This window comes from Phaenicophaeus curvirostris, chromosome 4 (assembly GCF_032191515.1).
Source record: "Phaenicophaeus curvirostris isolate KB17595 chromosome 4, BPBGC_Pcur_1.0, whole genome shotgun sequence".
NCBI classification, from domain to species: Eukaryota; Metazoa; Chordata; class Aves; order Cuculiformes; family Cuculidae; genus Phaenicophaeus; species Phaenicophaeus curvirostris.
Window position 1 is genome coordinate 12,942,905 of NC_091395.1, and position 15,947 is coordinate 12,958,851.

The 15,947-nt window shown below is 38.2% G+C and overlaps 1 protein-coding gene across 6 annotated transcripts in view; it reads right to left on the reverse strand.

The window, feature by feature from the left end:
• CLGN (calmegin) overlaps positions 1–15,947 on the reverse strand; it is a 72,495-nt gene that overhangs the window by 43,217 nt on the left and 13,331 nt on the right. For 4 of the 6 annotated variants that reach the window (XM_069855263.1, XM_069855262.1, XM_069855261.1 and 1 more), the window contains exons 3-9: positions 15,050–15,190; positions 12,665–12,798; positions 10,558–10,604; positions 8,320–8,433; positions 7,005–7,080; positions 2,528–2,639; positions 1,613–1,743 (exon numbers count right to left, since the gene is read on the reverse strand). In XM_069855263.1, the coding sequence (XP_069711364.1) occupies positions 1,613–1,743; positions 2,528–2,639; positions 7,005–7,080; positions 8,320–8,433; positions 10,558–10,604; positions 12,665–12,798; positions 15,050–15,190 (755 nt within the window). Of the gene's footprint in view, positions 1–1,612; positions 1,744–2,527; positions 2,640–7,004; positions 7,081–8,319; positions 8,434–10,557; positions 10,605–12,664; positions 12,799–15,049; positions 15,191–15,947 lie in introns of those variants that run through there. The other 2 variants (XM_069855264.1, XM_069855265.1) reach the window with 2 other exon arrangements.

The window sequence follows — 15,947 nt, forward strand, 5'->3', positions numbered from 1 at the left end:
TCCCGCATTCTCATGAATAGTCCCAGTAGGTCATGCCACTCATCAGTCAGCGCAAGTGTGAGTTGTCTCAATAGGTTTTTGCTACCCACAGCAACTGCAATTGCAGAAGTGAAACTCGGTGGCAACTTGCTGCTACCACTCATCTTTGACTTGGCCAAGGCAGACTCGCACGAGCTGCCTGCCTTCCAGGAACACAGCTTCATTTTAGGTATGAATCAGTTCTTAGAAGCTGGAACTGTAATTTGAAAAATAAAAGTAAAATGCTTCATCTGTCAGATGTAAATCAGCACATAACAGAGATTTGGAATGGGTGACGTTATCATAGAATCACAGTCTAGAATAGAACCATAGATTCACTGAGGTTGGAAAAGACCTCCAAGATCATTGAATCAAACTGTCAGCCCAACACCACTGTGCCTACTAAACCATGTCCATAAGTGCCACGTCTACACACCCTTCCAAGGTGGGGACCCCACTACTTCCCTGGGTGATGCAGGCAGGCAAAAACCTAAATCAGGAGTACTTGAGGCTCACTCTAACTCCTACGAGTCAGCCTAACCCATGGAGTAGGATTTGAAAGCTTACTCCTATCTGTATGAAGTGGGAATTGAGACTCCTCAGTGGCATTACTAAGTGTAAGATCAGGGACCTTCCTCTGCCCCCAGGAGTCACCTCCGCTACACAGTAAAACTTGAAGCTTGTTTGTTCTGCTCCCCTAAGTCCCCTGCTCTGCACAACATATGACTGGCTACACTCATCAAATAAAACTCTGGAACCTTAAAAATCAAGAAGGAGTGGAAATTCTGGTTAGTTCTCTGTAGCACAGTTGTTATACAAGAAGAGGGAGTGACCAGCACCAAACATTGGTGAGAAAAAGAATGTAAAAGGACAAAGAAATAATATAATTGGGGTCACCAGTAGTGCTAGAAAATGTCACCTTTTGCAATTCAACACAACCGTTTGTTTCATTTTCAGTGAAAAGTATAATTTAGTTCATTCACTCTCAAGTGTTTCCCTGCATTTTTTTTCAGGCAGTAAAAGACTGAAAGTAAAACACTTCAGTTCTGCTTCCAGAAAGAAAGGAATTGGTCAGGAGCAACCTGACCTAGTGGAAGGTGTCCCCACCCATGGCAGGGCAGTTGGAACTGGATGATCTTTAAAGGTCCTTTCCAACCCAAACCATTCTATAATTCTATGATTTGAGTATGCAAAATTCAGAACTATGACTGTTAAATAGTATGCTTTACTGACTTTCATATCAGAAGGTCAGCAGAAGGTTACAAGAAGTAATAGTCCATGTAGGTTTACATATTCAAAATTTTCTTTGGTGCTGCAGGGTTGCCTACGTGACCAGCTGCAGGCAGATGCGAGCTTGCGCTGTCCATGTTCTGAGCTGACAGAGGCAAAACAGCTCTGGTGTGGAAATCTGAATTTCTGGGAGTCAGACATCTCCATATGCTCTAGTGGGCTCAAACACCGTGCCACTCAATGCAGCTCTGCAGCAGACTTTTCCCTACAAATTCTAAAATAAGTCAGATTTGAGAGATTTCTATTCTGCTTTTTGTCACTGAGTCTGTTTGAATATTACTTACGTTCATAAATTCATACTTACTGCACTCTTTTCTGGATTGCACACTTTAACCCAAAGCAGGTGGTCTATGAGCCAGTCTACGGGCTTATCTTTATAGAACATGAGAAAAAATTCCACCACGACTGGCAGGTCTTCCGATCTAAACAATTTTCCTGAAAGCAAGAGAAGAAGTTGCATATTCAGATTGTTCTTATTGCTGTGCGATCACCAGCTTTGTGGTGACTCCAGCCTTAAACACATGAATGCAATTCTGATATTCAGAGGACATTTCACAGGCTCCACCTCTGGAGATTAGCTTATCCACTGGCTTGATGGGATTTTGAAAAGAATTCCATTCTATGCCTGGAGATATTCTCACATAGTCAACTGCTTAACTAATAAAGCATGCAGTTGTATCCTAGTTCAAACACAAATCTACCAATCACCTGTATCAGTGTGTCAGATGAAAGACATGCAATTTCACTGGCAAAGCTCTACTGAATATCTTTAAAATCTACGTATGGAAAAGGTTGCTTAAAAATACTATCACTGGTCATTTAGCTCTCATACTATTTGTATTAGCAGATTTTGTTAGATTTCTGTGTTTGACCTAAATTTTACCAGGTGTTGCCACAAGTAAATTGAAGCAGATTTTTTTATAGATTGTTCAAATTCCATTCTCGAAAAAACACCCTGCAGAGTCACGTAATGCTCCAAGGTAGGACGGTTTGCTTCTCATGGGAATCCAACTACTAGATCCTAAACTGAGGAGGCTGCATTAAAAAGAAAGTTTTAAAGATCACAGAAAGTAAAAGACCTCCAGCGGGAGCTTTCTTGAAGAACCAAATGAAGTTTTGATACAAGTTCCTCCATGCTTTGAAGTGTAATTCCAAGTGAGCCCTACTCGACCTACACAGCACCAAGCTCTGTTAAGACTGCTGAGGTCTTAATACTTACCAATAAATCCAAGCTGGGAGAACTCGAGAATCATCCAGTCTTGGGACTGTTCAGCAGCAAAGTTTTTTATACTTTGAATATAATCAGATTTGGCTATAATATCATCTTCCAGCTGGGGTGGGGAAAAAAAGCAACAAAAACCAGAAGGCAGGTGGTGATGTTTCTACACAAGTGATAACTCCTTTGTATTTGACTGCTGCACACAGTGTGTACTGAAGTCATGCCAGACTACAGTGGATTGCTATTTAGTTTCTACAAATATCTCTATTTCAGTATTGTTGATTAAATATTTGTTTACAGGAATGACTATATCACCATGAGAGCTTTTCACTTCTTTGAGAAAGGAGGACTCCCTACCTGAAAGATAACTCACTTAAAACCAAAGTTTAAGCAAAAAGATAGAGGTTAAAGAAGAAGACAGTAGACAGCTTGTACTGAAGTTGTATAAGCACTGATAAGCAGCAAGAGAAAACTGTTTTTTTTCTGAAAAGAGAGGTGTCTAAACCAGATGGCTAATAGCTCTGTAGAGCAGCCGGGCAGACTGCCGCACCTAAAAGGTGACTAAGAACAACTGTGGATGATTACTGAGATGCTAGTAGAAAGTTTTTTTTCAGAGAATACTAGTTATGAAAGAAGGAACGTGCTGTGAAGCACACTGAAGGACAGGAATACAGAGAGCATTCGAGGTGTTGTAGCAGTTGACACTGAATATAGCAGTAGAGAGAGATAAAGGATACTCAGAAAAGGACATCCCTTCAAGGAAATGAGAAGGGCCTCAGCTGCATTTTTTGCATGGGTTTCAGAGAAGAATGGGGGATCTCAAAAGCCAGAAGCTATTCTAGTTATTACATCTGGAGATAATGAGTCCAAACAAGGTGTTTAGAGGTAATGACACAAAGGAAATAAATGAATTCCAGAAGTAATAAAGGAGCAAGTAATTCAGGGTTTGAATTCAGTATGGGTGTGAAAAATGCAGGAAGAGGAGGCTAAGCCTTTGGGAACGTGTTGCTGGGACGCAGTGTAATGAGAGTTAATTTGATCTAACTGGTGTAGTTCATTGGTTGTCTGGTGGTGCTGGAATCTGAATCAGAAAGCTGAATAGGTAGAAAATGAATGCTGTGAGAAAAAAAATGCAGGGTTTCCTGCTGGGTTTGCATCTTCAACTGACTTAGCACAGAGTCAGCAGCAAGAGAGAGAGCAGGCCCACAGATTTTAGCTGAATTTGACCATTACGACAAGCATAGGGCTGGCAGGGGAGAAGTGTGTTGTCAACTGTGAACCCAAGAGGAAGTATAATGACATTTGAAAGACAAGATTAGGAGATATGTTGACCTTGTTAGCTTTTGCTGATGGTAAAGAGAACAAAAAATAGATAGATGGATACAAAGAGATCAAGATGAATGCTTATTAACAAATTTTGAGATCTGGGGTTTGAGTTGAGGTGGCAGTTACAAAAAAGAGAACAACAAAACCCCCCAAAACATCAGCTTACAAGAAATATTGCATAAAATTAAATTAACTAAGAGGATTATCCAGTAGCTAGATGTGAAGGGAGAAGAGGAAAGAATCAATGAGAGTTTCAGAGACTCCTTAAAGAAAAACTGAGAGGCACCGAAAAAAAGGATGAAACGTAGAGAGGGGATATCTCAAAAACTAAGTGAGACCACAATATCATGAAATATAAGAAGAAAACATACAAAAGTAGTAAAGATGAAAAATACAGAGACTGATGCAAAGTGAGTGAGAATGTGCTTATGAACTGAAAGTACTTTAGCATAACAAGAAGTCTCAAACAGTCTTTTCTAAAGCTGACAGAAGTGAATATTGGAGAATGTATTTTTTTATATCCTATGTGGAGCAGGCCATTACAAGTTGCACTGAGACCTGTAATTTGTGTCCAACTAAAGCACGTCTTCTTGAAGAACATCTGCTTAGAGATTTCAGTATCAGTTATTTTTCAGGAGGTTATTCTGTGTAATAATCCTGAACACTCAGTACGTGGCACCCAAATTCTAATATGAAGTTTTCTGGTTTCAGCTTGCAGCCACTTGTTTTTCACGTGCTCTTATCTACCAAGGGAGACTATGCAGTGGCTGTACACAGCTGCATCATGAAGTTTAAGATATGACCTGTCTAGACTGCTTGCTCTACTGCCATAAGAAGGCCAACAGAACATGACTGCAGCTAATCTCCTTTCACTCATCAGCATTTTGGGATGGAAAAAAAAGACACATACACAATAGCAAGGCTACATAAATTTCCTAAACAATAGACAATAAATGGATTTCCATTTGCTTTCCTCACATGGATTATCTGTCTGAGAGAAGTAATAACAGAGAAGCAACAAAAAAGTGGTAGAGTACAATGGGAGCATAGGCATCAGTCAGGAAAGTATCTTCCTTTCTAAATTATATTTTAAGATGCACTTTCGTGACAGTCATTCATTTTAGGCTTGATGAAGTCTTGTTGGGGGGAAGGAAAAAAAGTAAAAAAATCAATACAAAGACTCCTAATGACTTCACTGAGGTGTTGCTCAGGCCTTAAAACCATTAGAGAAATGCACTAGGGAACTTATAATAATGGTGTACAGATAAGGGCTGCTGTCAAGACATATTACCGCTATATACACATATATTACATATAAATACACAAAACTCCCCCAGCCTCTAGGAAGGAAAAACTCATGAAGTATAAACAGCACAGCAGTAGTTCAGTTAACTAAGCTTGAAGTTTACACCAGATTTTAACTGACGATACCAAAACATTTATTTAATATTTTGGTTTTGGTTCACCTTAGTGCTAATAGAAAACACTTCCCAAAAACTAATTAGCTGAATTTCTCAAAGATGCTTTCAGATTTGAAATGTTTAATCAATTCAGAATGAACTCAGTCTACATGGGCATAAAGAACAAACCTATCAACTCACTACTAGTTTGGGATTCAAACGTCTGGTTTTGCGTCTATTAAGATCCCATTATCTTGTTTATGTCATTAATGCAAGTGTCACAAAAGGCTCCGGTGGTTTTGGGGAAGTATAGTTAAAGTGGAAAAAAGTATTTCAAAAGTATTTCAAAGTTCTCTTATTTTTTTATTAAGGAAACTTCACAAAAAAAAAAAGCCTGAAAGGAGCAGTAGCTGGTTCAAGGGGAGGTGAGGAGAAAGAAAGCAAATGAAAAAAAAAGGAAAGAAAAAAGAGATTGTTTGATGGCCTTCACAAAGCTACTTGCTTAAATCCTTACACTCTGCAGTATCCTAGAATGAGCGTTTAAGTGTTTATTCAGCAAAGATCTCGCCTGACTAATGACATCAATTGTTCTGGAGAAATCAAGACTAATTTAGGTGTGTTTATCTTCTTTCAAAATTCTGAAGCTAGCTCCAGTGATCCAAATGATATTACTTCTGACAAAACAGTAAATAAAATCTAACCTATTTCAAGCTTTCCCTAAGATTATTGAAGTAAATCTTTGTACCAGGCTGAGGAAGGGATTTCTAGGTTATTTGCTTTCCATTAGTATAAGGCTTCCAAACAGAGGTAGATGACAACTCTCTTTATGGCAGCATGTCTTCCTTTTTTTCAGCTGTACCCTATGGAGAATTTTCCTGGGCAGCACCTGGGCTAGAGAAGCAGCTGCAGGCTGGACATACAAATGAAGACATGGATATACTAGACAAGGATGAGGATCCTTTGCAATCTTCTCTTCCATTTCTGGGAATATTTCGTGATGTAATCATGTGAGTCAGAGTCTGGAGCCTGTTTGAGCAGGAAGACCGAGGAAAACCAAGAATGAAGGAAAACGCTGGTTTGAGCTTTTTAAAAAGCTTTTGACGTCCATGACCAATGTGGAATTTTATGGATCTGTTCCCCTATTAGACAGTCATGATAAATGTTGGGATCTCTGGTGCCGATTATTGTCTTTATGGAGTGCAAGTTAGCACAAATCTAGAATGATTGCCAAATCTAAGCCTGAATGCAGGGGGATATTCTTCAAGTCAACACTCTAAATCTTCTGGAGAATTTAGGGCCTGTACCAACTTGCAGTACACCCTTGTCTCCAGTGTCACTATATTGGTGTGTTTCCTAACCTGGAAAAGTCCTTTAATAAGGGTTTTTTGGTTCCTTGTTTATCTGGGCTATAATCTCAGCCTACCACCAGTATTGTGTCTTGCTGCACCAACTGACAACTCATTAAACTCTGACTTTCTTAACCCAATCAAATGAGGGTTTCATGCTTCAGTAACCTTGTTACTCAACCTCATAAATTACAGGAGGGTACAGATGGATTTAATCAAATAGTACCTGGCTGCAGGATGTACACACACAGAAATACGTGGATGCTTGTAAAGAGCACAGGTAAAATACACAAAGAATTACAACAGATTGCTGTTTCTATTGAGACCTTTGAAACAAAGGAAAATTGCCAAAGCTAATAATGAGTACAGATGTATTGCAGCTACTTAATGTTAATATGAACATACCTGTAAATAAAATGTTCCCTTGGGTTGGGCATATAGCATTAAAAAGCTGTAATCCAAATTCTGTTTACTTCTCCACCTAAACATAAGCAGCAAATTCTAAGAAGTTTTTTTTAGGGAGGTTGCAAGAGTTAATTTCTATAATAAAAGCTTTCTAGTGCTCTGCAGTTTTTTCTCTACAATAAAATTGTAAGGTTGAATATTCTAAGTCATTGTCAGGTGAATAAAAATTCCTCAGTGTAAACATTTATAAATAAGTTGAATTTCCTGTAAAAGTTTACATTAACTAAGCAAGAAATTTTTATCTGTATCAATACAGCCTGAAACAAAATGTGTAACAAGTATATTCATGTGAAATGACTTAAAGCTTCTACTCATTATATTATGAAGAGTAGAGATGAACACACAATGATTATTTAAAAATCAAAAATAACAGCACAGAAGCAGGCTGATAAACTTCATTTTCAGGTTTAAATGTAAACAGATTTTTCTCTACATTCTCTAATTTTACCAGAGGAGGAAGCTGTTTGATAATCCATGCTAGAAGAGTAGAGAGTAACTTACCAGTATTTAATTAGCAAAAAAATTTATCCAATTCAAACCTAATCATATCTGAAAGTTAATTATAAGAACATAAATGTGTTTGTGCTCGGAAAGTTATGAGGTTTATCTATAAATCCAGCACACATCCACTTGCTGATTTCCTCCAACTTGAACTCTCAGAACAGCAGCTCTGCCTGCACGGTTGGGGTAGCTTCTGATAAATGAGTTATTTTTGACTGAAAGAAAATTACTTTCTTCCAATAAATCAATTTTGTTAGGTTATAATCTCCATCTCACGGAATTTGGGGCACATGAGTGAATGAAATCGCCAGTCAGGATGCATTATTAACAATATTGCAGTTAGACACACAGTAGTTGTTACTAGCTGGCTAAGGGGCCACAAGGGGTTTCCTTTGTGTGTTTACAGAGCCTCTCCTTTATCTGTCACGTAAAAGATTTTCCTGTTTTTTGCTTTATTACCAGATCATCTAGTCTATCACCTCTTGGCATTATCCATCTGGTTTAAAGCTTTTGGGAAGCTTAGTCAACACCCAAAGGAGAAGCCTTGGCTTCACCCTGAAGGTGATGTGTAGCATAGCTTTTCTCCAGATTGCCTTGTGTAATATGTTTTTGTTGTTGTTTCTTTATAAATACACTTGAGGTTCATTTTCTCTCAAGTACAAAAACATTGGCAGCTCAAACACTGTTGATATTTGGTGAATTTTCCATTTTATACTCCGTGTCAAATTTCTTGGGTTTTATACAGCTCTCTTACCTTACCCTGTCCTCTGAATCCCCAAGTGTTTTCTTCAGGTTGGAAAGATCTGGGTAATAAGAAGCAGGAGGAGAAATAACCTCTAGGACTCCAGACTGGATTTCTCTGGGGAAGCTGTGAAGAGAAGCTCAGTGAGTCCCAATTCCTCAAAACAAATTTTGAGAGCAACTACAGAAAATCACTCCCCGGAGTTGGGTTTGCTCATCCACGAGTGGAATTCCCAACTCTAGCAAAGAAACTAAGTCACTTAGATGATAAGTTAGGAACCAAGAAGGGGTCTTTGACAACCATCAGCACAGGCAGGGCAGTAACTCAAAATCTCAGAAAACGCTGAAGAGAAGCATGTCTCAGAAATTCTGCCCATCCTGCATCTATAGATGCTTACTTGTAATCCTGAGATGGTTGCCAAAGTGCCAGAGTAATTCACAACCAAATCCACTATTTGGAGCTACATACAACTGTTCCCACTAAGTGAGAGCTCCTAGCTTTCTTACACTTGCTCTAAATTCAACTCTACATTCTAGCCAAAATGATACTGTAGTGGGGTGGTCATGGTATCCAGAGCATAGGTCTAGCCTCAGCTCCAAGGATTAAATTTTCCATTTAAAAAGTCATTGGAAAAATGTATAAAGAACTTCGGGAGTCAGGCCTGGAAGTCAAATCTCACTCACCCTCCAGAAAATGTAAAACCAAAAAATAAATAATAAAACAAAATAAAATTCTTCAGTTTTTGACAGGCATAGGATCATTGAAATAGGAGTTTTCAGAACAGAGTTTTCCATTTCCTGTGATTAATGAAAAAAGCTAACATTAAAAGTTAAACACATAACAGTACAAGCATACCAATGAAAAAGAATCTGCATTGATGTGTAACACTGAAAAGCATCTACTCTGCAATAGTTTTTTCAAGAATGAGAAAGGAATCATAAAAATTATCTACATGCTTAGGGCGGGCAGGTGTTGGTCTCTTTCCCAAGTAAATAAGTGGTAGGACGAGATGAAATGTCCTCAAGTTGTGCCAGAGAATATTTAGATTGGCTATTAGGAAAAAAAATCTTCACTCAAAGAGTTGTCAAGCACTGGAACAGGCTGCCTGGGAATGTGGTGAAGTCATCATCCCTGGAGGGGTTTAAAAGATGTGTAGATGTGGTGCTTAGGGACATGGTTCAGTGGTGGACTTGGTAAGTGCTAGGTTAATGGTTGGACTCGATGACCTTAAAGGTCTTTTCCAACTTAAATGATTCTACGATTCTAATAAAACATAGATACAAAGATTGAGAGCTCTCTTGTAGTCATTTTAAAGAAGGAAAGGCTGTTTCACTTCAAATACTGGCCAAGGTAGGGTTCTATCAGAGAAACCAGTTAGTGAATAAGTTTCTGCAAAGGAAGCAGCAACACCAGTCTGCAGCACAATGCAGATTTCATCGCTTGCTTCCATCAGCCGGGTGTGCTTCAGGGCCTTTAGCCTTATCTGTTTAGTGACTGTTAGCAACACTATACTGTTTTTTTAGTAAGCAGCTTCTGTAAGACAAAATAAATCTGCCAGCGAGTGTAAGTTTTTTTCTCAAATATTTAAATTTAGTAGTTGCTCTTCTCAAGCTGTTCTAAGATATTTAATGGGTACGTGACACTAAACATCTATGGGAAAGAATGATTAGAGCAAGCAAAACTGCAGTGGGAACCAAGCCTTCATTTGATAGCTCTGACATTAATTTGCACAGCAGAGAATACCCATCTCATATTACCCATTGTATCGTAGTATTTAATACTATAAATAGAATCCCACTGCTGTCCAAAGTCCATTGCCTCCACCAAAAAGAGGCAAACAAGGAAACAAAGACACCTAGAAAACATGACAGACATCAAAATACATTATTGCAGGGCTGTGAAGTCAGTGGGGACCTAACACAGGTTACCTCAGGTGCCTTGAATTGCACCATTAATTTAAAGGCAAAAAGACTTAGGTTCAAGTAAATATTTATCAAAGGCTTAGGCTGAGACCCTGCCCGATTAGTTAAAGCTTATTTATGAAGTAAGAAAAGGAAAATAAACTGATATTAATCCTTCTGTTCTGAATATCACTGTGTTGAAACACATGTACTAAGAGTGCATCTTTGCCTCATTCCTTAGCAGTTCCATTTCAGTCTGATAAAGTTGTATTTTGTTGCTGAAACGCTCCAATTCCTTCCATAAAAGCATAACATTTGTTCACAAGCTGTTACACTCTACAGAACTTACTTGGTTTTAACACTTTGTGCAACACTGTTGACATATTCTACATCCACCTAAAGAAAAGAAGGGAGGGAGGTCATTACAAATCACCCATTTCTTTATTAAGTAACATTTCATAGGGAATATTTATATGCAAGCACTCCATTTTTGTTCTCTTCATTCCAGACAGCAGCAATATGTTACAGCAGCATCTCTACTAAAGAACAGGATGGAGTTTTCAAGCCAACTGAACTTTCAGTGTAATTGAAAGTAGAACTGAACTACCACCAGCTTTGATTTTTGTGTTTTGCTCTATCACTGCTTCTGCAGGAGGCCAAGTCAGAAAAGCACAGTCATAACTGTCAGTAAAAAGAGTAATTTCAGGTAAATAATTTAAAAATCACAAAAGAGGCTGGAGGCTGTTGAGAGAAGTCACCTAAGCAAAATACACTAAGACTAGTGATACTTAGAATTTTTACTTTGAGTTTCTTCCTAATATAACAAATTTACAGCTCTTAATCTGGAATTCTGAGGACATATTTATTAACTGCTGCCTTTTCATAAAAGGTAACAATTTTAGTGTGCAAAACACATCTATTAACTATATTAAAGAGTGCTAAGTTTCATGGATGTGATTTCCAAAGCAGTGCAATGCTTGTTTTAGCAGTTTAGATATTTTCAAATACACAAGTAATCTCTACCAGCTAAAATCTGTGTGAAGTGGTAAGTAAAGAACTGTGATAAGAAAAAAATACAAACAACTTGGCAACTCACTTTCAGTCAATAAGTTACTCTGACATAATCCATGATGTAAACATTTACCTTGAACTTCTGAAACTTTCTGGGAAAATGGAAGCTGTGGATTCATGATCGGTGAACACACCTGAGCTCCTTTCATAATTGAGTGTTCTTATCACCTCTCATATCAGCACAATCGACCTGCTCTAATTTACTGCATGGCTGAAAAATGGAAGCTGCAAGAATGGGTCTTTGGGGATGGGAGAAAGGGGAGAAACTGGTTCTTACAATGGCAATTTAATCTTAAATTGGCTGCAATATACTATTACTACAACCAAAGCTCCTGTTTTAAACTGCTGCATTAGGACTGTCCACAGTGGGAAATCGTGCTGTTCAGAAGTTAACCCTTAAAAACACAAGGAACTCTCTGAAGCTCTGTAATGGGAGGTTTAGCTGAACAGCAGCTAGGCAAAACCCCTCATTACCAGAGCTCTTAATTGGGAAACAGCAACTGTAAACTAGAGTTCAGCTCCTGAAAATTATGCTGAAGAGGAACTACTGCCAGTAAAATCAGGCCCATCTACTTCTCATTGTGATCCAAGAAGAAAAGTAGAAATCATGACCTGACTTCGAGTACACTATGTTCTCTTTGACAATATCACAGCTGCAAAAGCTGCTCTAAATGACTGAACTAAAAAAGCAAACTTTAAACTTCTTACATATGTTCATGAACAGCTAACGTTGTTTATGAAAGGACAAAGAAATATAAAGAACGAGTACGAATAGCAGCACAATCTTTTTACCTGCAAGTAACTAATTCCTTTCTGTAACTTTCTTCCAACACGATCACGACAATTTGGTATGAGAAAAAAATTCATTTATCCCTAATATTTTGCCTTGAGCACTGTTTATTTCCCAAACACGGAACTGTTCAAGTATATGAAGAGTTTTCTCTTTCACAATATATATGCAGAAGGCAATGATCCATCATGTCAAGGTACTTTGCAAGACATACGGTGCCGAAACAGGAGAAAAATAATCTAAACTTTTTTAAGACTAAGTTTACTTTTTTTCCATACTCTATGAAACTTCTCTGTGGAGGACTTACCTTTCATTCTTGAAGTAGAATACTTTCAGAGACAAATCATGAGCTCATATGGTTTTATTTGAAATACTGACTGCGACAACTGCATTTGTAAGTGTAACATGACTTTTCACTCTTCAGTTATTCGAGTTAGATTTTTTCCACATATGAACACCAAGACACCACCTCCTCCAGCTCTGAGGAAATCCCTCCCAGAGGCCTAGCTAACAAGATTTTGCAGCCTCTCCTAAACTATTACACTAAGACATAAATCTCCATATTGTCCTACCGCACCCTTCCATGCGAACTTACCTCTGCTACAAAGATGATTATTAGGCAATCTTTCTTTTGCTCTTCAGGTACTTCATACAGGAGGGAATGCAGTGTATTCATCAGATAATGTTGTTTTTCCCTTTTCACAGTAGGAATACCCATCACCAGTGAGACTGCAAATAAAGAAATCCATAAGCCATGTAATATTAAATCAGATGAAGTGAAACTGAAACTACATTTTGATTCGATGTGACCACAAAACTTGGTGACAATTAATATTTCCATAGCACTGTGACAGCCTGACTAACTGGAAGGAGAGATACCTCTAGGTAAGTTTAGGTTAGAGACACTTGTCTGTGTTATAAGCACGAGGTCTATGCTGTGTAGATGGTCAACATTTGAGAAGTCCGAGATATTACTACCTCTGGCAAATACATAAATATCTGCTATTGTGTTTCAAAAATGGGCATTGCAAATCAAGCCCTAGCTCTTGGTATGGAGTTGAAGATCTGAATAGTAAGAGTTGAATCAGCACTGCTTTAAGTGAGCCAGTTCTCACAGGAGCTGAGCGCTGTGTCTCTCAAAGGAATCCAACTCAAAAATCTTTGAGTTAAATTGACATGAAGCAAGGGCTTTGACATAATCAATAATAAGACAAAAGGAACTAGAATTGTCTCTGGCAAAGTCTTCACTAATAGCGAATCTCTGCTGTATTACATCCTTAGATTGTAAGTAGGATGCCTTATTTTCCATTGGCACAGACATTACTTAAATGACCTAATATAACTCAGTAAGCCTGTGGAATTCTTAGCCCTTGCAGATGATTCTTACTCACTAAAACCTTGTGAGGCCAGTGAGGAAGCAGCAGATTTTGAAAGAAAGGATTCTGTGCAGGCAGTGGCTTGCTCCGGACCTCATGATCCATGTCAGGGTCAGCTTGAAAACTCCAAAGTTCTGGCGTTCCTTCCCAGCACATAACCTGCTAAACCACTGGGGTTTTGTTTGGCTTTACATGCTGAAGGTCAACCTGTACTTGTTAAACTGTGGTTTCCCTATTGTGATTTTCATGTACAAATAAATTAAAATTAAACACAGAGCATTCTTTTATTACTCACTACTTTCCTTCCTTTATTTGTTTGGGTTTTTTTCTCTTGACAGTGAACGTATCTGGTTTTCTGAGAGACTTTTTCAAATCATTTTGCTGACAGCCCCACATCTTTTGCAGACTTGTGCTGATCTATGGGCACTCCAGTGAGAAATACAGCACTAGGTCACACTGCTAAAACTATATCCACAAATGAGAAGACTGTAGAAAGTTACCCATAGCCATGGGAATGGCCATGCAGTTATTTTAGTTAAATCAAAAGCACTGCCAATGTTTCTTTATATAAAATCACCCTAGAGAAAAGTAAAAATTTCAACAAAATGCAAAACCCAGCAAAATCATAGAATCCTAGAATGGGTTGGGTTGGAAGGGGCCTTTAAAGATCATCTAGTTTCAACCCCTGCCATAGGCAAGGACACCTCCCACTGGACCAGGTTGCTCAAAGCCTCATCCAACCTAGCCTTGAACACCTCCAGCGATGGGGCTTCCGTGACTTCTCTGGGCAACCTGTTCCAGTGCCTCACCACCCTCATAGTAAAGATTTCCTTCCTACTATCCAATCTAAATCGCCCCTCTTTCAGCTTAAAACAGTTACCCCTTGTCCCATCCCTGCAGTCCTTGATAAAGAGCCCCTCCCCAGCTTTCCTGTAGGCACCCTAGAAAGCTGCTATCAGGTCTCCCCAGCTAAACAAGTCCAACTCTCTCAGCCTGCCCTTGTATGGGAGATGCTCCATTGGCTGACTAGTTCCTTGTTTGTCCTGCTTTTGAACGTTCTTTTTACGTTTCACATGACAGTTAAGAGAAGATGAAACTTGATAACTTGTATTAGAGTTCGCTGGAATTAATTATGATTTGTGCAGATGTCAGCTGATTTATGATGTGGATGAAAAGGTTACATTGGAGATTTATTAATACCATTTAAACGACCTCATCACCTTTCCATTTGCTTCTATGTTCTGCAAACTGAGTGCATTTTAAATGCTCATTGTATTCCTCATTCATAAAATTTTGTGAAAATAAAAAAATGTTAGCTAATGCATCTTAGCCGTATGAATACATGACTAAAAAAATAGTGTGTTTCAATTATGACTTCTTTTTGTTTATACTTGAAAAGGTTTATCAGAATGCTTTAGGGTAAAGACTTGAAATTGGGATGGGTGTAGTAAAAGTGCTTTTGCCATCCCCATTAAAATGTATTCAGTTTGGCAACATTATAAAGTTTAGGGAGAAAACTCACTCTAAACTCTGGGAATGCTTCATTACTAGAACTTAATACAAAATACAGACATAGCAAAAATAATCCAAACTTCATTGCCTACCTCCAGTTCTCTGTTGCCCAAAGATAACATTCGGAAAAATGGCATCTTCATATTCTCGAAGGTGAGGTAGATAGTAGTATATGTTCGTAAGATGTGTGGGGAGTTTTCTGGTAAGGTTTAACGCTTTCCATTTCATATCATCTTAAAGAAACAACAAACCCACATTTACACATAAATTAAAAAGTGATCAGTGAAGATCATTGTTTCAACTGCTTTCCTCAAATGAATATACTAGCAGGTTCCCACACACAATGTTATTCAATCAGAACTATTTCTCAGAAGAAATTAAAGGTCAGATATAAACTGAATTGCCCAACACAACCCTGCTGGCCTGGAGATGTTGCAGAGCTCTGTGCTCAAATGTCCTGGGAACTCTAACTGCATTTCCCTGTGCCTAAACAGTTGCAGGATTGAGCCATCTCAAAATACAAAAAGCAGTTATTTTAAAAGCAGCATAGAAAAAATGGGTTTGTTTTGGTTTTTTTTCCCCCCCCACAATTGGAAAGGAATTTTTTAAACAACGAGAAACACACATTCTGAGAAATAACTTTCTTAATTACTTAACAAACCTAAGCGCTTTCCCCAAAATGTAACACCTAGCGGTTTTCAGGGCTCCAACAGAAGTTCTCAGGTTATAAAAAGTCCTATGGCAAAAAAAGACAACCAGATCCAGGCCTTTAGAAACTATGCAAGAAACCTAGGACTGTAGTAGTTAAAAGAAAAATAGGCAACACCTCTTTTTAGTTGACTAGTTTAAAATAAAGATGCAAATAAGTAAAGTATTTATTCATATTGAAATAACTCAAATGTGACCTTATAATTTTTTCTCTTCTTTAAAAAAAAATAAGAAAAATAGGAAAGGTTGGAAAAAACTTCTAAGATCATCCAGTCCGTCAGC